At 37.1% G+C, this 26,976-nt stretch overlaps 1 protein-coding gene across 1 annotated transcript in view; it reads left to right on the top strand.

The window, feature by feature from the left end:
* The window catches only part of nbeab (neurobeachin b), a 298,682-nt gene that overhangs the window by 265,134 nt on the left and 6,572 nt on the right, over positions 1 to 26,976 (top strand). The window contains exons 48-54 of the mRNA XM_081369689.1: positions 2,052 to 2,204; positions 6,232 to 6,402; positions 16,478 to 16,567; positions 19,104 to 19,296; positions 20,622 to 20,693; positions 21,634 to 21,789; positions 22,682 to 22,852. Coding sequence (XP_081225815.1) covers positions 2,052 to 2,204; positions 6,232 to 6,402; positions 16,478 to 16,567; positions 19,104 to 19,296; positions 20,622 to 20,693; positions 21,634 to 21,789; positions 22,682 to 22,852 — 1,006 coding nt within the window. The remainder of the gene's footprint in view (positions 1 to 2,051; positions 2,205 to 6,231; positions 6,403 to 16,477; positions 16,568 to 19,103; positions 19,297 to 20,621; positions 20,694 to 21,633; positions 21,790 to 22,681; positions 22,853 to 26,976) is intronic.

The following is a 26,976-nucleotide window of genomic DNA, read 5'->3' as shown; positions in this document are numbered from 1 at the left end:
GTCTGCAAAGTTTATAAACCAATCCTCCTGTGAGAGTACAGACGGAGCTCGGTCCAATTTTGGTTGTTGGCCCTCTTGGGGGTTAAGTTTAAACTAGCATTGGCTGTAATTTGGGAGTCATTGCAGTACCGTCAAACATATTGTTGTGAATGTTTTTGTGTGATGACCAAGAATCTCCTTTGCGTTTTACATTCACGTAATATTTCAAAATTAGATTGCTCATAATCAGTAGCACTGTCTACACTGGAATCGTCCATTGGGATGTGACTTTAGGTGACAGACTTCTCATTTCTGTTTTGGATGCACTGCAGAGACACTTTATGTTCCCCATCCATCTGAAATAATAAGTTTGTATTGAAAATTGCATAATGTAATATGTTTTTGCAATAGATTTTATGTTATATATGTATTTAAATCTTTTCTGACCATTATGTCAAAGGCAGCTCATGATGTTGCTGTCTTGTATTTTGTAAATCTAATTTTATATTTTCATTTATAGCACATTTATTTTATAATACTGTATTAGTATTGCTACAGCTCCAAAATGAACATATAAATATTACTATGTAGTATATTGTAGTGTTTTATTGAAATAATTTTGCTTTATATTTATGTCATATAATATAATTCTTTTAAAATTGTATTTTAAATTAAAAATACATAATTTTCATTTAAAATAATCATATTCCTAATATAAAACTAAGTCAGTTTTACCCCAAGGAATTTCTGTTAAAAATGAAATGTATTGTTTATTTTATTTTATTTTATTATTTTGCTTTTCTTTGTTTTGCTTTGCTTGCTGAATTGAAACCTCGAGCTTACAGGGGGTTGGTCAATGGTCTGTGTTTGTGAATATTCAGAGATGATCCTCTGGTGCAGACAGTCTATTGGTTGCTTACAGTGTAGAAATGATGTTAGCATTTTAGAGCTGTGAGAGAGACATCCTAAAGGACTGATGAAGTACCGGGACTTGACCGTCATAAAATAGGGTGCATTTTTAAATCCTGACCCTACACCAAAAGCAAGCTGTCTTTTATTGTAAGCATACTGTTTCTTGTGACCCTTCATGTGAAAGTCCTCTTGTTTTATGGTGCTTTAAAGAACTCTGTTATACACATCAAGGGGACGTAGTTAAACAGCTCATTTCAACAGGCGGTGTGTAACAGCAACTTGAATCCAAAACAGCAGCGTTGAGGAGTAAACATTCAACCTGTCAGGTTCAGATGTGCGCGGGCAGAATGAGGTCTTAAATGATTTTAAATGGTTTTAAAGGTTCTTCAAAGGCTAGAGCTTTTGAGTGACACTAAACAGGGAGGAGGTCACATTCCTCGTGTGCACATGCCCCAATGTACAGAGGCGTCTCTCAAAGGGAATTATGGGTAATTTGCACTGATTCGGCAGTGAGAACGGAGAAGGATTGGGATTGTGGCAGCTTTGGATATGAGACTATCAGGGTCAGGGAAGCATGTAAAAAAAATTAAGCAAAAATGAATAATGTGTTCAGTAGAACAATGTGACTGCATTCACTTCCACTTAAAGTTTTTATTTGTGTATTTTAACTTTATAGAAGAACAACGGTTGTAGTAATTGCAACACCTTTAAAAGAGAAAACCCTATTTCTAGTTTTATCAATCCAGTCCATCCATATACAGCCTCCTGTACCTTAACACACACAGCAGATCCATCCATCAGCTCGCTTCAAACCTCAATAAAGTTTTCTGTCATCTCTCGTGTTTCCTTTGTATATTCCCCCTCCCCCATCTTCGTGTGTTTGCCGCATTCCCACACTCTCCGAGTGTTTTTAAATGTACTCTGATGGTCCTTCACTGGTCTCATGAGGTCGCTTTCCATGGCCGCCTGAAACGTGGCCAACATTTTGAGTAATTGAACTACAAAACATGCAATGAAAGCATTGGTATTTGTGCATGTACATTTTAACTCCACTGTATCCCTATACAATATTAATACATCTATTTTGGAAATGTTTGGATTTGATTTGAGCTTCTTTTGCTTTTTCTCTCCCACCTGTCCTCTTCCTCTCCACCTCATAGGAGTTGATCCCTGAGTTCTACTACCTGCCAGAGATGTTTGTGAACAGTAATGGCTACTGTCTGGGTGACAGGGATGACGGTGTTCCTGTTTGTGATGTAGAACTACCAGCTTGGGCAAAGAAACCAGAGGACTTTGTCAGGATCAACAGGATGGTAACTCAAACTCACTGCCTAACTACAACTTTCTTTATCTGTAGACATCCTGTGTAAAATAAACATGGCTAATGTCTAGGCCAGAACAGTATCTGCACCTAGATTCTGTCATTTATAAAGTTTGCAGAAACCATAGAGGACCTCAGCGAGCCCTTCTCATCTCAGAGCATAAGGCAGTGTTCCTACTAACCATCCCAACCATTGCTTTCTCTTCTATGTGGCATTGGGTATACTGGAAAATGTTTCAAGAATTAGAAATCTTATTCCGAATCCTCTTAACAGTTCTTTTTCCTCAACCATTCCATTAACAAATCCTTTAGTAGGTTTGAGGAAGAAATATTATAATTTATTTTTAGTTTAGTTTTTTTTTTTTTTTTTTTTTTTACTAAAATAACCGACTTATGAGAATCCTTTCTTTAGGAAATTGCATTAATTTGTAAATTTGTAGGTTTATATGTAAATTTAGATTCAGTTTTTTTTTTTTTTTTTGAAAGAAGTATCTTATGTTCACCAAGGCTATAATTATTCTTACAGTGTCACACACAGTAAGAACAGTAATATTGTGAAATATTATTACAATTTAAAATAACTAATTTTATTTTAAAATGTAATTTATTCCTGTGATGCAAAGCTGCATTTTCAGCATCATTACTCCAGTCTTCAGTGTCACATTAATCCTAATTATTCTAATATGCTAATATTGTCATATTCTAATTGCAGTGCTTAAACTTGTTTGTGGAAACCATGATACATTTTTTTGCTGGATTCTTTAATTAATAGAAAGTAAATATAGATAGTCAGACAGACAGACAGACAGACACATACATACATACATACATATTACATACATAGACAGACAGACTGATGCCGTATTTCTCCGCTGACGATATTACATCATCTGATGTAATGTCTGAACAGAATCTGCTATCTTAAATTCTTAGTTCAGTATTTAATTTGTAATCCATTTCCTTCCATCTTTTCCCCTGAGATCACACTCATTCATTCATATGATACAGCATCCTGGTCCTCTGCAGGCCTTTGCGTTCTGTTTTCCCTCAATGAAGGTCGTAACGTAGTGCACTGCTCAATACTAATGTAATCTACCGCTGACCTGAATGATGTCGCGGAGGACAGGCCCGGCCACTGTCCCTTATAATGTTACCCTAATGCCGGCCTCATCAATCATGATTTGGCTCACAGCAGACAGGACCTCACGGATGTGTGTGTGTGTGTGTCCTGTCTACCAATCCCTCTAGACCTAGTCGAAATTGTGTACTGCCTTTTATAATGGCTCTATCTAGCACATGCTGTACACACTGTATAGCCCATGCTGCAGGGTGTGTAATTTAATATTGTGTGTGTTTATGCATTTAAAGCTACTGATTGTGTATCAAAACTGCTGCCAAATCAAAGTATTAGAGGTGTGTTGTGGGCCATATTGCCCGAGGAAAAAGCACTAGAGCAAACACACTTGACCTTTTCAGCTGCAGTGACAGTGCTGGGGTGTATATGTGTGTGTGTGTGTGTGTGTGTGTGTGTGTGTGTGTGTGTGTGTGTGTGTGTGTGTGTGTGTGTGTGTGTGTGTGTGTGTGTGTGTGTGTGTGTGTGTGTGTGTGTGTGTGTGTGTGTGTGTGTGTGTGTGTGTGTGTGTGTGTGTGTGTGTGTGTGTGTGTGTTGTGGAGGTGACCTTTCCTCCGGCCTCATTTTTTTTCCTGGTTTAACACATTCAACTATTCAGACACACGCACTCACATGGACATATCCAAATATCAAACAATACCTGTCTGTTAATGCAATATTTTCTTAAAGAAAGGGCTTGAGGATGTCAAAACACCTCAGAATATTTGACATGACTACCTGACATGAGCCTTAAATGATGCAAAAATGTGTTGACGTCTCACAGTTTGGTTCCACTTTCTGTAAACTCAAAATTTTCCTTAACAGCATTTGTATAGTCCCTCAAAATCATTGATTTGGTGTGTCCTCGTAATTTAACAAAAGCTGGTGTAAGTGTTCTGGATAAGACATCTCCACAATGGTTTAGACAGTTTTATAATACATATTAACTTCATTTTCTCTAAAAAAAAGAAGTTTAGCAGAAAGTCCTGTGTGCTCTTTTCCATAACATTTTTGATTTCTCTTAACAATTCAGATTCAGTTTCATTTACAAATAATTTAGCACTTTTGAGGTATATTGGATTTCATAAAAAAATTACTCATAGAATTTTGGAACTTTTTCATTGAAATTCATGTAATTGAAAAGTTCGCTGATCACATAAATGATTCACTGATTCATTTTTGATACTTACAGTATAAGTCTGCTTAGGTTATGACAAAAAATTGCTATGATATTTTCCAAGTTTTCTGAAGTTGTGTGATAGCTTTTTGTGAGGAATAAATCGAAAGTCTATATTTGCTGTTAACCTTCCTGTTGTTGTATAGATCTCAAATCTAATTTGAAGCTGATTTGATATCACTGACACCAGACATCTTGACCCACCATGTTGGACATTCTGTAAAATATATTTTTGTGTTCCATGGTAGAAGGAAAATCAAATCATACATGGTTTAGATCAACATGACATTTGTTTTAGATATTTGGGTCATACACTGAGCACACAGAAATGATTACAAACATTTCAATAAATATTAATTTTATTTTGTAGATATTTTTAATGTGATTTTTTGGTTTGTTGGAACGACTACTGTTTTTCACAGAATTTTACGTTAGTTGAATAGCACATACATTTTTAAACAGGCTACGGCTTGGTTTTGCCCTTAGATCTCGTCCTTTCTTTTTCTCTCTCTGCTGCTCTCTTTCTCTCCGTTTCATTTAATCCCCTTTTTCCCTCCTTGTCTCTGTGCTCCCTTTCTCTCTCTGCCATTTCTTCCTCTCTTTCTTTCACTTAGTGTTCCCATCTTTGCATGTGTCACTTTCGATTGTAATGACATGCCCTGGGGGTAACTCAGCCCCTGCGCTCCACGGCTTGCTCTGTTGGTAATAGCTGTTATTTCTGATGTGAGAGTGAGTGTGTAAAATCCAGCAGCGGGTCCCTGGGTGTGTTTGTGTGTGAGAGGAAGAGAAAAGTGTGTATTTGTGTGCCATTCTGTGTTATTTGTTCCATCTTTCTTTTTTTCCCTTTGTTATCTTTCAGTGGGGTTTGATGCCTATAATAAAGAATGTGCATCTTTAAGCATTGCCATTCTGTAGCAGGCAGTATCTCTAGATCCCTATTGGAAAATAATAATGCTTTGAATTCATAACTGACCATTATTTGAAAAAAATAAAAAAATAAATAAAATCTACTACTACTACTGCATTTCTTAATAATATTATTCAGCAAGGAAGCTTTAAAATGATCAAAAGTTACAGTAAAGACATTTATAACGTATAAGAATTCTTGTTCAAAATAAATGCTGTTCTTTTGAACTATTCATTAAATAATCCTAAAAAAATGCATCACAGTTTCCTCAAAAAATATTAAGCAGTGCAACTCAATGTTAAATGATAAAAATAAGATTTTTTTTTTTTTTTTACCACCAAATCAACATAATCATAATGATTTCTGAAGACTGGACTAATGATGCTGAAAATTCAGCTTTACAATTACAGGAATACATTACATTTAAAAAAAATATTAAAATAGTAATACTAATATTTAACAACAATGTCTGTTTTTGCTGTATTTTTGACAATATAAATGCAGGCTTTGTGAACATGAGAAACTATATAATTGATCTTGTTGTTAAGTGTGTCCAAATACTTTTAGAGCCACTGTATGTTGAAGTGCATCAAGAAGTGCATCTATCATATTTTATGGAAAAACAGCTGTTAAAATATTGAACACAAGTTTATTTATTTACGCTTTGATGTTGGTCTCAGGCTATTGCAGTCTCCTGAAGAAGCATCGCCCCGAGTGTATGTTTGTCTAGTGCTTGTGTGTTTGTGTCTGTACGTCTGTGTGTGTTTGTGTTCGTGTTGTGTACGTGTACCTTTCACCTCTAATTGCCCTGCTTTCTTTGACAGGCTCTGGAAAGCGAGTTTGTGTCGTGTCAGCTGCACCAGTGGATTGACCTTATTTTTGGCTACAAACAACGTGGGCCCGAGGCGGCACGCGCCCTCAACGTCTTTCACCACCTGACCTACGAGGGCTCCGTCAACCTCGACAGCCTCGCCAGTGACCCCCTATTGCGCGAGGTAGGTCGCCACCGCCGCGTTGCCATGACAACGGCAACAGGTTTCTGGGATTTGTGGCTAACGTCTCTTTTTTTTACCCATTTTTATAATTGGACTGTGTCAGTGAATGTTAAAATCATAGTTGGAATGTGTTGGAGTGTATAAGGCTGGGCAAGACTTAGCCTTTCCCTGGCCACAGACTTGATACTAGCGTTGCCTGCTGCTGCTGCTGCTGCTTCTGATTGCTTTTAGAAATAAAATAAAAATGATCAGCAGTTATGGGCACCTTTTTCTCTGTAATAATAGCATTTTGGGCTAAACATATTTGGCAAACGTTCCAGTGCGTATCTGTGTATGTGCTCTGGAGAACGTTTCTATTTACAACGTGTTTTTGCTGAGTTGAGCAATGTAGCCAATCACAGACATATATTTGATTTCTTGAACACAATGGCCAATCAGAGGTGTTTTTAAGTTAGCACTGAACAAAAACTCAGGTGAGTAGATTCCGAGTTTGCAAGCAAGTCCTCTTATTATAACAAACAATTATGTTAATAAGATATTCATTGGGCAGTGGGCTTCATTGATTATAACGGAACTTTGTGAAAATGCTATTAACTAAGATGAGTGAGTGACAGCCTTTTAGTGACTATAAAGGGAGTGCTCTTTCCGTGCCAAATCCCACTTATAGTATGCTTGCTTTTGGTTTGTGAACGAAGACACGTTAATAACAAATAGTTTATCGGGAGTGTTTATGCTGGGATGTGTAGGTTGTGCAGTGACACATAACCTGAAACTATTTCATGGAAATCTAATGTGTTTTCAAGGGAAAGCGCACTTCCTTTAGTCTGGTAATACCAAACTCTGCTACTTCGCTTTGCTTCGTAGACAGAGTCTGGAATGGCATAATAGAGAAGTGTTTTCTCTCTCGCGGGGGGTCGCTTGTCTGAAGTTTAAAATCATTGGTTACCCGTAAGCCAATCACATAACGTTTGGTTATGGCGTGTGTTATGCGCATGCTCAGCCGCATCTAACTTCCACTGTAAACACATGTATGATGCGAAAACAAAACCATCGAGCGAAATACCGGAGTGAACATGGCTGTGAACGACTTTTGCAGATTATGTGAAGTAAATCTACGCATCCACGGTACAATCAGCGTCTACGTCACGGCTCTCAGCCCGCTCTCTGTTCGTTGATTGGCTCGGCTGTTTTCAGGCCGGAGGAAACGGAAAGCTATTACGCTGTCTCAGACTGAGTACAGAAGCGAAATGAAATTGAGCGGAAGTACGAAGTCTGACGTAGTCAGGCTACACTTCCTTAGCCTTACCCTGGAGTTGGTTCACCTTCCGCCTATGGGTAAAATGCTTTATAAATGTCACCACTAGATGGACTACTGTGTGCATTCTAGCATTATGTAGCTAGAGACATGGGATGTTTTTTTGTTTTTTTTATATATATATTTGCAGGTAAACCATTTTTTTTAAGGTCTCAGGATGCAACAGGTTTAAAAATGATGGCGTAAGACTCGCAATATCAACATTCGTCAACCGCAGTTCAAGCATGAATGAACCCAGTGTCAGTTGAATATCTCTGAGAGACTGTCAGTGTGTGTCATTCAGATCTTGACATGCAAATATGTCCTCTGGGAAAGAGAAACTCAAACTGCTTACTCGCGTGCATTGCATCTTTTACTCTGAATGAGTGGTAAACGTAACACTTTAGGTACAAATAAATACTTAAAGTCCAGCTGGTAATATATCTGTGCCAACTTCAGACAAAATTATAATGAAACTCACCAGTCACCACAACATGCCAGGATGATGTGGATGATTGCCGATGTGTTGCTATATGGTTGCTAAAGTGTTCTTGGTGGTTGGCATTGTTAGGGTGTTCTCTGTGGTTTCTAGGGGGTTGCTTACAGTCAAAAGATTTCAATAACTCTCTATATTCTAGTCCCTCCATCAATTTTCTGCCTGTTTTATCATCCACTAGGCAAATATTTTAGAAAATCTGACCATATAAGTAGAACCACTCTTTTCCACAACTAGACAACTGATTTTAATTAGCTTTTATGTTCATATCATAGATGGTGCACAAACCAGTGTTATTTTAGCATACTTTATATGCTATTATATAATAATAATATTCTGAAACAGCTTTTTTCAGCTTTTTAAATTTAAGTCTGTTTTAGCAATTCTGTTATTTGCTTTTGTAATTTTTTGTCATTAGTTTTATTTAATTTTATTTCGCTTTAATTAATTTTTACTTATTTTATTGGCAAGTTATTTCTACGGAAGCCCTGAACCGCAACGTTAAAAAAAAAAAAATTCTGTAAAAAAAATGCTATCATTTCGAGATTAAAGTCGAAAGGTTTCGAGAATAAAGTCGAAAGGTTTCGAGATTAAAGTCGAAACGTTTCGAGATTAAAGTCGAAAGGTTTCGAGATTAAAGTCGAAACGTTTCGAGATTAAAGTCAAAACATTACGAGAATAAAGTCGTAATATTTTTTTTAGTAAAGACCTGTGCTCGTGAAGTCGAACTGCTTCTGACATGGATCTAAACATACAGTAATAGTAGCTTTTTACTTTTATCTGGGCTTTCAACAAAAGGAAATTCTACAGGTGCTAGTCTACCAACAAGGCATTACCATTTGTCTTAGGACGTTACAAAATATACTGCGCCAGAATAGACTTTACAGACGAAAACACTTTTCAGACTGGATGGAGGTAGCCAGCTTTATATCTGAGGAAATAACGGGATCCGGCCAAATGATTGGATACAGAATGATGCACTTAAAATGTATCCAGAACAGTGAAGAGGGAATCAGTCCGTTTACTGTTAAGTGTTCTTGACCCAGATAGTGTTGCCTATTATAGACGAGCACGAAAACACGTCAAAAACACTGCCACATAAAGTTTCGACCAGATTGTGAACCTACTCCGGCAGAGTCTGTGCTCGTCTATAGGCAACGCCATGATAATGCATGTTGGTAGATTGGCACCTGTCGAATTTTCTTTTTGTTGAAAGCCCAGATAAAAGGAAAAAGCTCCATGTCCGAGGCAGTTCGACTTCACAAGTGCATTTCTTTACACAGACACACACACACACACAAAATTCAGAATTGGAAACACGCCCTATGCACCAGTGGACGCGCGCCGTTATGAATGCACACACTTCGACTTTAACTTCTACAGAAGACTGTATTCTCGAAACGTTTCGACTTTAATCTCGAAATGTTTCGACTTTAATCTCGAAATACTATAATTTTTTATGTTGCGTTTCAGGGCTTCCGTATGTTTCAGTTGGTCATTTCAACATTTCTCATTTTCCAGTTTTTTTTTTTGTTGTTGACGTTTTTCATCCAATATTTATATTTTATTTCAGTTTTATTTTAGAGCTGCTCGATTATTAGTTGAAAGATCGCATTCTCGATTCAAACACGCAATCTTATTCCTAAATGCAGAGCATGTTTTAATATCATTTCGTGATTAAAGTCGAAATGTTTCGAGAATAAAGTCGAAACGTTTCGAGAATAAAGTTGAAACGTTTCGAGAATAAACTTCTACAGAAGACTGTATTCTCGAAACATTTCGACTTTATTCTCGAAACATTTGTTTTGACTTTAATCTCGAAATACTAGATTTTTTTTTTTTTTTTTGACGAATTTTTTTTTTATGTTGCGTTTCAGGGCTTCCGTCTATTTCAGTTGGTCATTTCAACATTTCTCATTTTCCAGTTTTTTTTTGTTGTTGACGTTTTTCATCCAATATTTATATTTTATTTCAGTTTTATTTTAGAGCTGCTCGATTATTAGTTGAAAGATCGCATTCTCGATTCAAACACGCAATCTTATTCCTAAATGCAGAGCATGTTTTAATATCATTTCGAGATTAAAGTCGAAATGTTTCGAGAATAAAGTCGAAACGTTTCGACTTTATTCTCGAAACGTTTCGACTTTATTCTCGAAACATTTCGACTTTAATCTCGAAATGATTTTAAAACATGCTCTGCATTTAGGAATAAGATTGCGTGTAGAATAAAGTCGAAATGTTTCGAGAACACGCAATCTTATTCCTAAATGTCAACTATTCACCTATGTCTATTAAACCTTTGACAAAATCACAACGGAACATTCAAATCTGTGTTTGCGCTGTCGCTGACCCAGAGAAAGCATTTATCATGAAACATCTTAACAGCTATTTTGAAGCGATCAAAATAGAGCAAATCACCTTTTGAAAGTAACTTGGCTCTTTAAATAATGATTGTATCGATTACATATGTACTATGTGGCGACTTGAATCATTAATTCAAGACATTCGTTCAAAAACGCTGATTCATCCAGTAATGAAACAAGTGAAGTATTTATGAGTGAGTCATTGAATCATTCATTCAGTGTTTTAAATAATTCAGATTAATTAACATTTTGTCAGAACCTGTTTAGTTGTCTGTTCAGAATCGTGGAAGAATAGTGATCTCTGTTTGAAACAAAAAAAATATGATTCTCAATTTATCCAGAATCATGCAGCTCTAGAGCATGAGCATGTTTCTCCAGAGCATGTTTTAATAGTTTGTTTTAAGGATTTAGATGATTCATTTAAAAACACTCTTTGACATGAATACAAATATATATTATTATTATTATTATTATTATTATTATTATTTATTTAATTTTTTTCTGGTTATCGACTACAATTGAATTCATCAAGCAATTAGGATGTAAATCAGTGTTATTGATTTTCCACACAATAGTCTTTATTGACTAGTGGAAGTTTGGAAGAAGACATAATTGTGTTTGTGGATATGATTCCAATTCAACAGCAGCAGCTGGTAGGCAGCGTGTTTGTAGCAGTGTGTGCCCCATACCTCCCTCCCTTGCTCCTCTTTTTCTCTCTCTCATTCCCTATATCTCTCCTGCTCCCTGTGATACCCACCATCTGCTGTCTGCAAAACAAGTCATTTATATACTGTCACTTCCAGGACTGCCTTTATTTGTCAAGTGACCACTATGCAAATCACTCACGGAACAGGGGGGCTAATTATCAAACAATATGGAGAAAGCTTTGCTTTTCATCATTCAGCTCTACATCCCAGACAATAGCAATTATGTTTCTTTCATGTGGCCGCGTTCTTCACAAGCAGTCCAGCACTCTGAGAGCAATGGTAGCTGACAGCAAGGTTTGTTAGCCTCGGAAGAGCCAGAAAACAGGCTTTTATTTGTCAGTTCTGGAGTTTGAGAAGCCTTCATGTTCCATTCTTCATAAAGTCTATATTGCTTTTTATGTCATCCAAGCACCTACCAAATGGCATTCAGACACTTAAATGCTGAGGAACGCTGACCTCAACTTGACTTCTTAAATGCATGAAGGAATTCATTTATTTTTGCTCTATTTTTCCAAGTGGTTAGCCAATGCCCCTCAACCTAAAAACATTAAAGGAGTAACCTCATGGAAAAAATATATTGACCTCAGGTACGCTAAATTCACTAGCGTTTCTGAGGTCTCTCGGTCTCCACCTGAGTTGTGAGAGAGAGGGAAGACGGCTCATGGTATCTCGCTCAGAAATGTGACCGTCACCTTCAGGCTATTGATTCATTCCCCACTGACAGGTGCATCCACAGCTCTGACATTAAGCACTGCAATTACGGCCTTAAAATGTCAAACTCTGGAGTTAAGGGTCATAACTCGTTCCAGAGTCAAATCAAAATGGCAGCGGTTGATGATGGAGTCACAGGGCTCGAGATGGCAGGGTTGTGTCACTGGAAAAACTGCAGCGTTTATGGATGAAGAACATGCCAGCAATCTTTTGATACAGATTTGTATTGCATGTAAACATAATACACAATATGAGAGCACTGCTTGTGAATTATCCGTCACTAATAAGCATTCACAAATGAGTTGAATATTTCAAAGGAGTGTCTCTGTAAGAAAAAGTGCATTTGATCCTTTCACAGTCTTTCTGTGTTGGATATAAACACCCTACTTTTAAGTCTACATTGATTTTTTTTTTAATTGGATGCCAAATGATACATTCAGATGTCCAATCTTTTTTAAATGATTTGGCAACATGGTTGAATACGTTTGTGGTGAAAGCTTGAATGACATATTAGCATAGGTGTAAATGGCACTTTATTCCACATACACGGATATATAAAAGGCCTGTCTTTTCTTTTTACCCTATACGTGCCATTACTAAACTCACACCTAAAATGTATATATTTATGCTTCTCTGAGAACCTGAGGTGGGTAAACATCAGATTTTGACATACTTGTACATCTAACCTGACACAAAGATGAATCTGTGATTGACATGCCACAGGTTATGATGGATGTTTTAAGTCCATCTAAGCATGACGGCTTAAAGCTCAGGGGGAGACAATCACCGCACAGCTTATGCAAGAGGTGTTTCTTATCTATTGTAAAGAGCAGGGGCTTAAAGTGGATTATCGTAATGAACTGCCAGTTATGAGTTACTGATTTCTGTTTGTGATAAAGTGTGTTTTTTTTTTTTTTCTCCAGAGCTGAGATGATCAACCGGTTGACATTTTGGGTCAGTTGACAACATTGAGATGATTTAAAAGACGTGTCTCTCACATAACATTAGCTGGAGCTTTGGCTAAACATAATCTGTCAGAATTGGATGTATAACAAGGTACAGTTGCTATAAATGCTGGATGTTTTTCTGGACTTTACATTCTGGAAGTTAAATTGCTGAGTAGGGTTGCACCAGCCATTCGTAAGTTCTTTCGTCAATTGTAACGTAAAGTCCACACTAGTAACTACTAGCTAGTTTGTAACTAACTCTATTCGGTTGCACCATTTGTTCTTAAGGCAGAACGTAGATCGTAGGTCATAGGTCGTAAACTCTCTGTAAAGTAATGCGTAGTCACATAATATGACGTTTATCCTCAATGATTCAATAGCAGTCTTCAAATATGTGAGCATAAGCTGTGTTTAACCTCAGTTTATCCTTGATTTGAACTTCTTTTGCCTCATGTAACAAACGATAAATCATTAAAGGTTCAGTAAGATTTTTTTTTTTTTAAAGAAATACTTTTTTCCTTACAAAGATTTCTATTTCAAATAAATACTTTTCTTCTTTTGAATTTTTATATTCGTAAAAAAAAAATCACGGTTTTCACAAAAATATAAAGCAGCTGAACATCAGCAGAGCACCAAATCAGCATATTAGAAGGATCATGTGACACTGAAGGAGTAATGATGATGCTGAAAATTTAGCTTTGCCATCACAGGAAATCTTTTTTTTTTTTTTTTAAATGTAATAAATTAGAAAACAGTTATTTTTAATTGTAATAATATTTCACCATATTACTGTTATTTTGGATCAATAAATGCATCATTGATGAACATAACAGACTTCTTTTTATCAAAACATTATGTTGTATATATTTAGTTTTGATATGAAGTATATTGACCATTTATATTCATATTTCTGGACTTCTAGAATGATTTTTTCCTCTCGTTCTTTCCTTCACTGTTGGATGGCAGAAATATAGTGATACTTTCCACATGGCTGCCTGTTTCTCTCAGATCTTCAGATCAGATTACATTATTTGAGCAGACATTTTGACCCGTTCCTGAGTCTAACCTAAAATAGCTATAATGTGAGCGCATTATTATTTGACAGACAGCATCGTAAAAACAGCACAGACTGATGTTTAATTGTTGCCAAATGTGATTGCTGTGAGTCGTGAGAGGTCTGCTTGTGTCAAATTTTGCCAATAGGGTCAGGCTTAGATAAGATCGTTTACGTGTGATGATCTGTTGTTCATATTTGAAGTATTTCAGTGAGAACTAGTTCACTGTTTCTCACATTTCAGTTGCACTAATGATTATAATTCTGTGGGCTTGTTTCTCTGCTGCCAAAGTGCTTTGAAGTCGACGTAAAAACACAATTTGCACACCATTTTAATTCTGTAAGTGAAATGGGGTATTCGTTTAGAGAATTTAGACTGAGAGTCCATTTAGATTTTGTGCTGACTTTGAAGTGAAATGCTTTGGAAAACCAACTATTTTAAAAGAAACTCTGAAAGTGAAAGGCATATGATATCACACATTTCTCCAAACTGCAATTTAGAATGTAGTGAGTTTAGAATTCAGATTGGTTCCGATTCTAAGCGTGTAGGTCATGTGACATGTTTAACGTGCTGATCTGGGCGGCGTGGGGACGTTTGATCTGACGTGAGAATCCAGGCTTCAGAGCACTGAGGGAGAGCTGTTCTGTTAGACTGTGGGAGGCGCTCCACGCGGGAAGGAAAGATTGATGGGATCAGAGCCTCAGAACAGCCGAGGGGAGCTTGTAGGTGTCTGTCAATGCTAGCGTGCACAGTGGCACACTCCTGGGCTCCACACACATACACAAACAACCACAAACATACACTCTATCAATACAGCGACATGCGTCTGTCAGCGTTGCATAACATGAGGGATGTGTGAGGACTGAGAAATGAGTGGCTTTCTTCAATTGTTTTGACCCTTCATCTGAGTTGTGGCTCAAATCATATAAGAAACCTAAATCTTTATGTGTAATTGTAACACTATAAGTAGTCTTTAAACATAGTGACAGGAAACAACCTTGGTTAAAATGGTTTTAGATGGACTGTTGCGCTAGCGTTCAAAAGTTTGGGGTCAGTAAAACTTTTTCAAATGTTTTTGTCTCTTTTTCTCACCAAGGCTGCATTTGATCAAAAATACAGTAAAACAATAATATTTGGAAATAAAAATCCCTGTTTTCTATTTTACCTTTATGTAACTTTAATTTTTTTCCTTTCTCCAGTCACATGATCCTACGGAGCCCAGTAAGTCACATGATCATTCTATTATGATCATTAGCTGATCAAGAACATGTCTTGATTGGTTCAGAATTCTTTGTTGAGTAGAAAGTTCAAAAGAACAGTATTTATTTGAAATAATATTGTTTGTGACATTATTATTTTGAATATCAATTTAATGCATCCTTGAACGGTAGTGTATTTCATGTCAATTGCCCCATTATGAATTTAAGAGTTTTGTGTAAAATTACTAGTCAACTATGATAATTTTGACATGACTTGAACAGCATTAAAAACTGAGAAATTTCAGATTCAAAATTTTAAATTCAAAATTCAAGGGTTTTTTTTTTCCTTCTTTTTTTTTACATTCACAGATTTGACAGTGAATAGAGGTTATTGTACAATAACAGCATTTATCTATAGTATTTGAGTGTATATAATTATTTCTATATGAGTATATAGAACTTCTGCTCTCATTTTTGTACAACTTTAGCTTAGTCTTGAAACTTGATATTGTGGCATTATGAGGTTGTTTCTGAGTTGCTTCTGATGTTCTTCGTTTGTAAGTTGCCTTGGTTAAAATGTCTATAATATAAATGACATCATAATGATTTATATGTGTGCATTAGACTCTAGAGTATGCTAGAGAATAATTATCTTTACAGTATTATCCTTTTTGTGGTGTCTTTGTGATCTTTAATGTACCGTTAGTATTAATATTATTATTAATAATGCTGTTCTTATTTTATATAATAGTGTGTGTGTGTGTGTGTGTGTGTGTGTGTGTGTGTGTGTGCTCTTTTTGCCCTTTGTCTCCGACACAATAACATCTGAGAGGGAGGGTTCTGCCGCAGTCCTGGCTGTGCGTCAGTCCAGGTTAACGTCTGCTCACGAAGGGTGGGTGAGGGGGGTGTACGTGGACCCTGCTCCTGGAAATGGGAACGGTTAACTCAAGCATGTTAATAAGGAAAGGCTTGTCTCTTCCATACTAACACTTGGATGACTCTGCAGGCTTTGAAGGGGGCAGGGGTGGGGGTAGTTTTGGGTTTTGGAACTCACCCACTCATAGTAACCAACCAACCCCCCCCCACCCCCCCCCACCCTCAACAACCACCCCTCCAAGGCTGGGGGGGGGGGGTATGGGGGGATTTGCTTGCATTGTCAAGTAACGCATTGACCCATCACTTTGATGCGTATCGATACTGACAGCCTGCTCTCTCTCTCTCTCTCTCTCTCTCTCTCTCTCTCTCTTTTCTCCCTCTCTCCATCTATCTTTTCTTCTGTATCTTTCTCTCTCTTTTGCTGCAGGCCACCGAGGCTCAGATCCAAAGTGTTGGACAGACGCCATCTCAGTTGCTCATCGAGCCACATCCTCCCCGTAGCTCCGCCATGCACCTGGTGAGAACAGCGTGTGTGTGTGTGTGTGTGTGTGTGTGTGTGTGTGTGTGTGTGTGTGTGTGTGTGTGTGTGTGTGTGTGTGTGTGTGTGTGTGTGTGTGTGTGTGTGTGTGATAAAATCAGTGTGTGCGTGCTTGTTGTGTTTTTTTTTCCTGCCCGGCAGTAGGGAAGTTATTATTTGGAACAAGGGCAGTGACGCCTGACCTTCGGACCGCTCCCCAACACCCAGCACAGCAGTCTCACTTCCATATGCCCACAACTTCTGCAGTCATGGTGCAGTTCAGAAAAATCTGCTGTTGTGTGATCAGTCACTAAATATTGTGACAAAACTAGTTTAACTACATTTAAAATGTATTCATTTAACTGCATGTTTTCAATATAATGTATTTTCCCAGTAAAATAATCTACTTTTTCAAAACATGACAAAATAAATGACAAAACACTTAGGGCCTTAGGATTTACTAATAGCTTGCTCCAGCGCAAACTACTGTCATGTTTTACTAAAAACACGCAGTGAAAAATTAGTGCTGAAAAGGTGTGGACAGGGTTATTTTTGCGGCTGACGTTATTGCATATGCATTTGTCGGACGTTCCCTTTCAAACGGAACATTTATGGGAGGAGAGTATTTAAATGAATCACGCAACGTGATTTACTAAGGTTTGCGCTAGTTGATTTACTGGTGTTTGCGCCGTTATTTAAAGACCAAAAAAAGCACGTCTTAAACCAGACGCTAATTTGCGCTGCTCTTGGTAGATTGTGTTGGTCATTATGGAAACGATCCGGCTGTGTTTGTGTTCTTTAATTTGCGTGTCGTCAATAGATCATGCATAGAACTTTCCACTCCCGTTAGCGTGGGAGGGCCGATTAATTCTAGTGAAATGGTTCATTTGGTTGGTTCGTGAATCCATAATGGAACCATTGAAAAAAGTCATTACAAGCTACTGTTTTCTACTTGTTCAAAATATATTGTAGTAGATTTATAATACATAATAAATTATATTATATAAAATTAAATCATTTAATAAAATGTACACACACACACACACCATTATTAATATTATTATTAATAGTCCTATTCCTATTTTATATAATATTGTGTGTGTGTGTAGGCAGTTACTTCATAAAACTTTATTAGCTCGTAATTTAGCTCGCTACTTTTTCTAAATAGTAGCTTCACTGTAGTTTGGGTTCAGTAGCTTCCTCAACACTGATGATTTTATAACATGTCTAGCTGATGATAATACACTGTCAAATGACAGCTATTGTGTCTTGATATTTAATAAGCTACCGCAGGAGTGGTGTTTCAGTGGTGCCAGAGCATTTCTGTCAATCTCCTCTTTGAAACTGTAGGCTTTAACCAATTTGGAGTTTGGACCTTACTTGCACCGAAGTCAAGTGCTGCTGCTTCCACGTCCCTAACACAAATACATGTCAAACAGAGCTGGCATACTTCCAGGAGCACACAACTCCATCACAGAGGCTCAGAAGATAGTTGTGTCGGGAGAACAGTGCTCCCTACTGGCCTTTTGAGTCCTCACACCTGAATACTCGTTCTTATCTCAATCAAGCATCCGTCATAACAATCACACTGAAGTTTACAAAGTGAATGTTGTAATGCTGTCAATACTACATTTATTATTAGTGCTTGTTTATATTCCAAAATAAATGTGTGCAGCCCTAATGCTTTAAGTATTAATCGTCAATTGAGTTTGAGTAAAACCCACAGATTCCCCCAGATAGCACATTTACATCACTGTGATGTCTATTTAAAGTGTGTGTGTGTGTGTGTGTGTGTGTGTGTGTGTGTGTGTGTGTGTGTGTGTGTGTGTGTGTGTGTGTGTGTGTGTGTGTGTGTGTGTGTTTTATCCAGGCTATATTCTTTTATTATACATTTTACTATGTTGTATATTTTGATTTTAAAGAAATTCATAATTTTATTCAGCAAAGATTCATTAAATTGATCAAAAGTGACTGTAAACGCTTTTACATTGTTACAAAATTATTTGATTTAAAACAAAGGCTGTTCTTTTGAACTTTCCATTCATCAAAAAAGTTTCAAATAATGTATCAATTTCTACAAAAATATTAAGCAGCTCAACTGTTTTCAACATTGATAATAATAAATGTTTCTTGAGCATCAAATCATCATATTAGAATGATTTCTGAAGGATCATGTGACACTGACAACTGGAGCAATGATGCTGAAAATTCAGCTTTGACATCACAGGAATAAATTACATTTTATACTATAGTAAAACAGAAAATCATTATTTTAAATTCTAAAAATATGTCACATTGTTACTATTTTTACTGTATTATAATCAAATAAATAAATACATATGTATATTTGCCTCAGCTTATTCCTTTAAAGGCCCCTTCTCCATGACTCTCCTCCTAAACTACCACACAGTCTTTCCTCTGTTCCAACTCTTTTTTTTTTACCACTTTCCTCTCCGCTAACAACCTCTCCTCATCTATCTCTCCCTTCCCTCCCTCTTTTCCATCCTTCTCTTCCTTTGCTTTCTCTGTTCAACAGTGTTTCCTTCCGCAGAGTCCGCTCATGTTTAAGGATCAGATGCAGCAGGATGTCATCATGGTGCTGAAGTTTCCCTCCAACTCTCCCGTCACTCATGTGGCCGCCAACACGCTGCCCCACCTGACCCTCCCCGCCGTCGTCACCATCACCTGCAGCCGGCTCTTCGCCGTCAACCGCTGGCACAACACAGTGGGTGAGTGCCAATCTGTGTGCATACTACAGTATATACTAACTAACCAGCTAATTTCTTCACTTCTCCTAAAAAATTTCTCTTCACACCCAAACAAAAACCCAGATTAACTCCACATGTTACCACTTGGCCATGTGTGAACAACATTATCCAACTAGCCGTTCCCCCGGAGCCCCCCTCACCTGCAGGTCAGAGGTCGGGCGCTGTGGCGACTGGCTAAATTAGCCTATCACGGCCTCTCCTTTCGCCTCACACCTCCCCAGCTGTCACGGCAACACATAGTGATGTCAGGACCAAATGTGGCAACCTCGCTCTCTCACACTACTAATGGCTGCAGCTGCAGGACCAGCCCTCTCCGGACGCACGTGTGTGTGTGTGTGTGTGTGTGTGTGGGTCCCCCGAAATAATAAGGCCACAACGTTGAGCTCAAAATGGCGATCACTGCCTTGTAGGCCTGCCTCAGGGGTGCTATAGCTCTGGCCTGTCTGACACAGGACAGGGGGAGAAATCAATAAGCACCATGGAGATCTGGCTGGTGGGTCTTCATAAGGCCCCAATGTCAAATGGGACGGGTCAGGGAGTGGAGTTGATTGTGACAGCAGGACAGGTGTTTCCGTGAGGACATTTGTAAGGGTGCGCTGCAAAAAAGTTTTTCTTTTGTCTTGTTTTGCAGTACAAATTGCAGTTAAACACTCTTAAATCAAGATACAATTACTTGAGAAGCAAAATGACATAAGATGTTTTCAGATTTATTTAAAAAAAAATTCCAAAATAAGACTTTATGCTTAATACAAGAAAAAAATGTCTCGCAGTGGGGTAAGAAAAATAAATACATTTTCCCTTTTTGATCATTTTTTCGAAAAAACAAGACAATGTAATTTAGCTTATCAAGTAAATGTATCTTGGTTTAAGAATGTTTAGATATTTGTAGTGGAAAACAAGACAAAATTATTGAGGAAGAACTTTTTTTTTTTTTTTGGTAAACCCTACATTATGTGGACAAAATGTCCCCACAAAGATGGCAATATCTGAAATTCTTGTCTTTGTGGGGCCTTTTTTGTGGTCCCCATGAGGAAAACAGCTTATAAATCATACTAAGTGAAGTATTTTTGAAAATGTAAAAAAGCAGAAACTTTTTGTTTATTGGTAGGGTTAGTGTAAGGGGATAGAAGATACAGATTTTACAGTATAAAAATCATTATGTCTATGGAAAGTCCCCATAAAACATGAAAACCCAACTGTGTGTGTGTGTGTGTGTGTGTGTTTGAAAATAATGGTGAAGGTACTGAACAATGTTTTTTTTTACTGTCTCTGTGTGTGTGAGACAGGTCTTCGAGGAGCTCCAGGATATTCACTAGAGCAGGCCCATCATCTCCCCATTGAGATGGACTCGCTGATTGGTGGGTTTGACTGGTTTTGTTGTTGTTGTTAAATACTTCATTCGGTCCAACCTTACCTAAATTAAGAGATCAATTCAAACAGTAGGTTTATTTCCCTGAAAAGTGGCCCTGTGGTGCTTTAAAAACATTGCTCTGTTTTGATGAGTATCCCAACTAAATCAACACAGCAACACTGATTCAACCATAGACTTGTTAGAGAACAGTCATTTTTGCAACATGTTTGTTATATAGTGTCTGCTACCGAAAGCTTAGGTAGCCGACTCTTTGCCTCGCTGTCCTATCAGGCAATGACTTTATAGGCAGTGTTTGCGCACAAAGGCACATTATGAAACTGATTTCGGACAGACTTTTGAGGCAATATAACTGCTTAATGATCCACTGCAAAATAGAGAGAACTGGTGAAAACTTCTGGACTACAACAGTAATTCCTCACTAGAAATGACATCAGAAGTGGAAAACGTACACTTACACCCAAACTGACCACCAACCGCAACTTTCAGATGCCATCTTTATATTTTTAGCTCAACTGTCACAAAATGGAAAGCACAGGATTGTGGGATAAGTGACAATAAAGATATTTGAATGTTAAACATGATTTCTATTTAAAATTAAGGATATACTTTTTAACTTTAAATTCATCAAAGAATCCTAAAAAAACTCACTGGAGTAATGATGCTGAAAATTCAGTTTTGTCATCACAGGAATAAATTACATTTTGAATCCTAATAATATTTCACAATATTACTATGTGTACAGAATTATTGATCAGATAAATACAGCCTGGGTGAGCATAAGAGACTTTTTTTCAAAAACATTAAAAACATTGTTCAGACCCCAAATTCTGAAACAGGAGTGTGTATTGAATCTCTTGAAGATTGTAATAAACTAGACTTTTATTATGCAAGTAATTTTTTCAAAACTCTGTAAACGTCTATTCCAGCGAACAACTCGGGCACAAACAAGCGACAAATCACTGACCTGGTTGACCAGAGCATTCAGATCAACACTCAGTGTTTTGTGGTGACGGCAGATAACCGCTACATCCTGGTGTGTGGTTTCTGGGACAAGAGTTTCCGCGTTTACTCGTCAGACACAGGTAAGAGACACTCACTGGACATTTACTCACTTGAAATAAAAGTATCCTGAAAGTAGTCCATAGTTTGTACTGTATGTTATACTTCTGAAGCCTTACGATGGCTTTGTGTGAAATTTAAGTCGTTATTTACTGTTTATCTTCCCCTTCAGTAGCCTGTTAATTCTCTTTAATGAGTTGAACTCTGATTTGTGAATGAATCATTTTGTAGATCAGTTATGTGAACTGAATCAACTGATTCATTAAAAAGATCAGAAAATAATAAGTTGTTTACACATACAAAGCTCTGTCATGAAACTCTAGATGGTGCAGGCTGATAGGTCCTTAACTCAATCTTCTTGCGATCACATCATTCTCTATAGGGCACAGCTGATTGGTTGCTGCTGCATCAGTAGCCAATGAGCTCGCTGCTCGACATTCAAAAACTTAGTCAGCATTTGCTATAGCAGTGCAGCGCTTTCCGAAACCCTCCTCCTTCCCCAGCTCCACCTGTATAGATCTGCTACGCGTGATTCATGTGTGTTATATTGTACAGCAGCAGCATGTCTGACTTGCTCACAGCAGTGTGTCGTGACTCGTGTATGTATGTATTAGCAGTAGTATAACCAACAGCAGCAGCAGAGTAGCAGATCTATTCCTCCAACACCAAACATATGAACATTACCATGCCATACACCAGAATTGTCATGACAAAAAAAAAATTCTCTCAAGAACTCTTATAAAATGTTAATAGAAGACTCTTATAGTGCAATTCTGTGATACTTCTATGGTTCTTCTTTGTAATTTTCCATCCCCTGTCTTCATTCACTTTCATTACATTGAAATGAGTGGACAATATGTGTAATGGTCTGACCAACATATTTGTGCTTTGAATTGTCCGTGTGTTCGTTTGCAGGCAAGCTCACTCAGATAGTGTTCGGTCACTGGGACGTGGTCACATGTCTGGCACGCTCCGAGTCTTACATCGGAGGCGACTGCTACATTGTGTCGGGATCCAGAGATGCCACTCTGCTACTCTGGTACTGGAGTGGGCGGCACCATATCATAGGAGACAACCCTAACAACAGTGAGTAACAACTGAACCTAAGCACAATTACATCAATATTAAGCATACTACTATGAAGGACTAAAAATGACAGAACGAAAAATAAATAAATAAATAAATAAAAGTAGAAATAAATAAATAAATGCAGAAATAATAGTAAAAATAAATACATTTTGGTAATATAAATGGCTATTTCTGTATTTTTACATGTATTTATTTATTTATTTATGCATTTCTATATGTATTTATTTATGTATTTATACATTTATTTATATATTTATGTATTTATATATTTATTTATTTATATATTTATATATGTATTTATTTATACATTTATTTATTCCTACATTTATTTATTTCTGTATTTCCACATTTCTACATTTATTTATTTCTGTATTTCCACATTTTTACATTTATTTATTTCTGTATTTCCACATTTCTACATTTATTTTTCCCTGCGCATGTATGCTAATTGACCAATGGCTAACCACGCCCCCTCCACTCACTCAGTCAACATTTGGTAACAGGCGCTTTGGCAGCTGTCAGTAGGATACATTTCACAGGAGGCAATTGATGATTTTTTTTGGAGACAGAAAGATTATATATCATCTCGATGTCACCAAAAGGGCCTTAAATATGCATCGGAGGGTTATATTAATAATTTTATTGTTGAGAAGGTCGATAAGCTTCAGCTCCAGAACAAAGATTTACAGTTCACAGTGTAAACGTTATAGTTTGGTGCTATTTCGCTTCAAACGCTCGCTTTATACGCGTGTCCTATTCGCTTTGGATTCAAAATGTTCAAGCGTCGAACTAGACGCGGATACGCGCGAATTTGACGCCCTATTCGCGTTTGGTGGGAGCGCAGAATAATGGACAGGCTGCGATGTCAAGATTGCATTGCTGGAATGTGTGTGTGTGTGTGTGTGTGTGTGTGTGTGTGTGTGTCAGAGAGCGGGCGCCGGGGCGCGATCGAACAGTGGAAACATAAAAACATACTCCATTTTGTTCATACAGGACATAATTAAAACTGCAAAGTGTTTAGCCTACTTATATTTGTGTAAAACACAACATTGTGCTTTTGTCAAACTGTAAACTCTTGTCAAACTGTAACCTGCAACTGTCACCCAACCAAAATCACACACACACACGCTGTTTTAAAGCCAAAATGACAAGAAAAAAACATAAAAACGAATGAAACCTGATAACCGCAATGCATTGCAATGGACGAGGAAGCAGAGAACGTCCAAGTGTATTGGGTTAGCTATGCGTACTGTGATTGGCTCATCGCGTTTGGGGGCGTGGTTAGCCATTGGTCAATTAGCATACATGCGCAGGGAAAAATAAATGTAGAAATGTGGAAATACAGAAATAAATAAATGTAGAAATGTGGAAATACAGAAATAAATAAATGTAGAAATGTGGAAATACAGAAATAAATAAATGTAGGAATAAATAAATGTATAAATAAATACATATATAGATATATAAATAAATAAATATATAAATAAATAAATATATAAATAAATGTATAATTACATAAATAAATACATATAGAAATGCATAAATAAATAAATAAATACATGTAAAAATACAGAAATAGCCATTTATATTACCAAAATGTATTTATTTTTACTATTATTTCTGCATTTATTTATTTATTTCTACTTTTATTTATTTATTTATTTATTTTTCGTTCTGTCATTTTTAGTCCTTCATATACTACATTATACAATCATCCAACAAGAGAATTAATTAATATTAGATGTTACATTAATTATGGAGGAGATTATAAAAGCTCATATTCTGACCAATATATTATTATTATTTAGTTATTTTTTCATTTTTAGTTTAATCACTGTAGGAACAAAAGCTATTATTGCATCACTAATGAATGCATTACAGCTCATAATTGTTCCAGGTTTCCTCACTACTGAAACTGAAACCAGAAAGCTTTTTTTTTTGTAACGAGGTGCAAACACGTTAACAAGAAAACAAGCCTGCACGTCTGAGCTTGCTTTTGTATGTGTTTTGCAAGAAATCTGTGCATTTGCACCATTGGTTTGTATCAAATGCATTGTCTTCTGTTCGTGTCATGAGCTGTGGTTTAGCAGAGCTTGTTCTCTAATTAACTTCAGTGATGCTCAGACAGTTAATTAAGGATTTCGGCTCGACTGCCTCCAATTAGCGAGGTACAGCCTCGCTCCTGTTTTCAGTGCAGAGGAAACAGAACTCCCATGATATTCACACACAACTGCTCACTGTGTGCCCTCACAAAGGCGACTAATGGTCTGTGTGCTTAAAACTGGTGGGAATTATGAACAAAGAACTATTTATATATTTAATGAGGAATAAACCTAACAATGGTAACTTTATCAAGCCCACGGTACACAATTTGGCGTTTTTTTCTGAGTAATACTAATGAACACTTTTTGAATGTATTTTTTTTTTTACAGCTTAATAATAACTAATAATAATAATTGATATTAATATGAATTATTAATACTATGTCATTATTAATATTTACATTTCATTACATGTAAAACAAATCTAGTTCAATATAATGTTTGTAGAGCAGTGATTTTTAAAATGGCATCTAATGAATGAATGTTTTGAGCATGTCCTCCAGGAAATGAACAGTGTGCCCTCTAGTGGTGAATTTCAGAAATTTTGTTTTCTTTTTTGATTCTATGCATTTGTACGCATGCAGTATCTAACAGTGTTGTAGAAAGACCTGAGGCAAAACTTCCACAGTTACACGAACGTGACTCCATAATCCTCAAGTGATCTATAGTGGAATGCAGAATCATTTTATAAAAATTGACATTTTTTATTTTCCCTCATTATATATTCCAGACTTATAGCCAGAATTCTTTGAGGTTGTTAAGACGATATCAGTGTAGCATGAAGTAAAGAAAAACAAACCCTCATCAGTGTGTTTTTGTGTCAATGATAAGTTCAGCTGTGCCTCATCAAGCATCTCCACACTGCATTTTTTTCAGTCGGGACAGGATCTTCCATGAATATTCAGCAGATATTCGAGTACCAGCCCCCGCGGCACTCCGACATGGTTTGGAAATTGATTTCACAGTTGCCCATGAAAACTGAAGTGTGTCTTAAATGTGCAATGATTAAAATCCCGTCCGGCTCAATCAAGGTCCCGGTGCTTCACGACCCCAGCAGCCGTTCTCCAATTTACACCTCTTAATTGTGTTGCTGTACTGCTGGGGTTTAGCGTGAGGGTATCGAAGGGCCCGGGTGCAGACTGATTAAATCTTTTGTGGTGAAGGTGATCTGGGATCTCCCGAGGGATCCTATCCTGACACGCGTTCCCTCCCAGATCACTGACAGCTGCCAGACGGGCCCCTGTGGAGAACTCGGTGAACACGGGACCGTATTGATCAAGGACTGAGTAACCTTTGATTGTTCGCCAACTTTAAAAAAAACATCTGCATTTGGATCGGTCATTCTATTGATTCCTGGGTTCATTTAACGGTGTTCTGCATGCAAAGTAATGGCATGCGTCTTAATTATGTGGAAAGTAATGAACTTAGTGTTAATTAAAAATTGAAAAGATCTCAGGCATTTAATGGGATGAACCTGTAGTCGTGAGTTCTCCTTATTAGCTTTGTTTTAGAAATCCCTCTGCCTGCACATTATACAATACACCAATTAGAACATACTATGTGGCCACTTAAAGTCAAGGTTTTATCATCGGAGAAGAACTTTATAATTTATTAAAGAAATTATCATAGACTCAAAAATGGTATTGATTTTCTGTCTTCTGAGGAGAATTGTATTTGTTGCTTTTACCATGCAATTGGAATGAATCGTAACTGAGGCTTTAAGGCTTCATAAAGGACATAAAAGCATCATAAAAGTAGTCCAGAAGTCTTCTGAAGCTCTATGATACATTTATGTGAGGAACAGACCAAAATTTCAGTTTTATTACTGAAAATCTTGACATTTTGACATCAGCTCCTTGCCGCATTCAAGTAAGGATGGCAAAACATTTTGTGTTCCCTTCAGAAACTTTGGGTTCGCTTGCAAAATATTTTGCATTCCCTCAAGAAACGTTGTGTTCGTTTGCAAAACATTCCGCGTTCCATCAAAAAATGTTGTATTTGTTTGCAAAACATTCCACA

Source organism: Scardinius erythrophthalmus, assembly GCF_964197995.2.
Source record: "Scardinius erythrophthalmus genome assembly, chromosome: 7".
Taxonomy (NCBI): Eukaryota; Metazoa; Chordata; class Actinopteri; order Cypriniformes; family Leuciscidae; genus Scardinius; species Scardinius erythrophthalmus.
The sequence above is the reverse complement of the archived record's forward strand: the minus strand, read 5'-3'. Positions and strand labels throughout refer to the sequence as shown.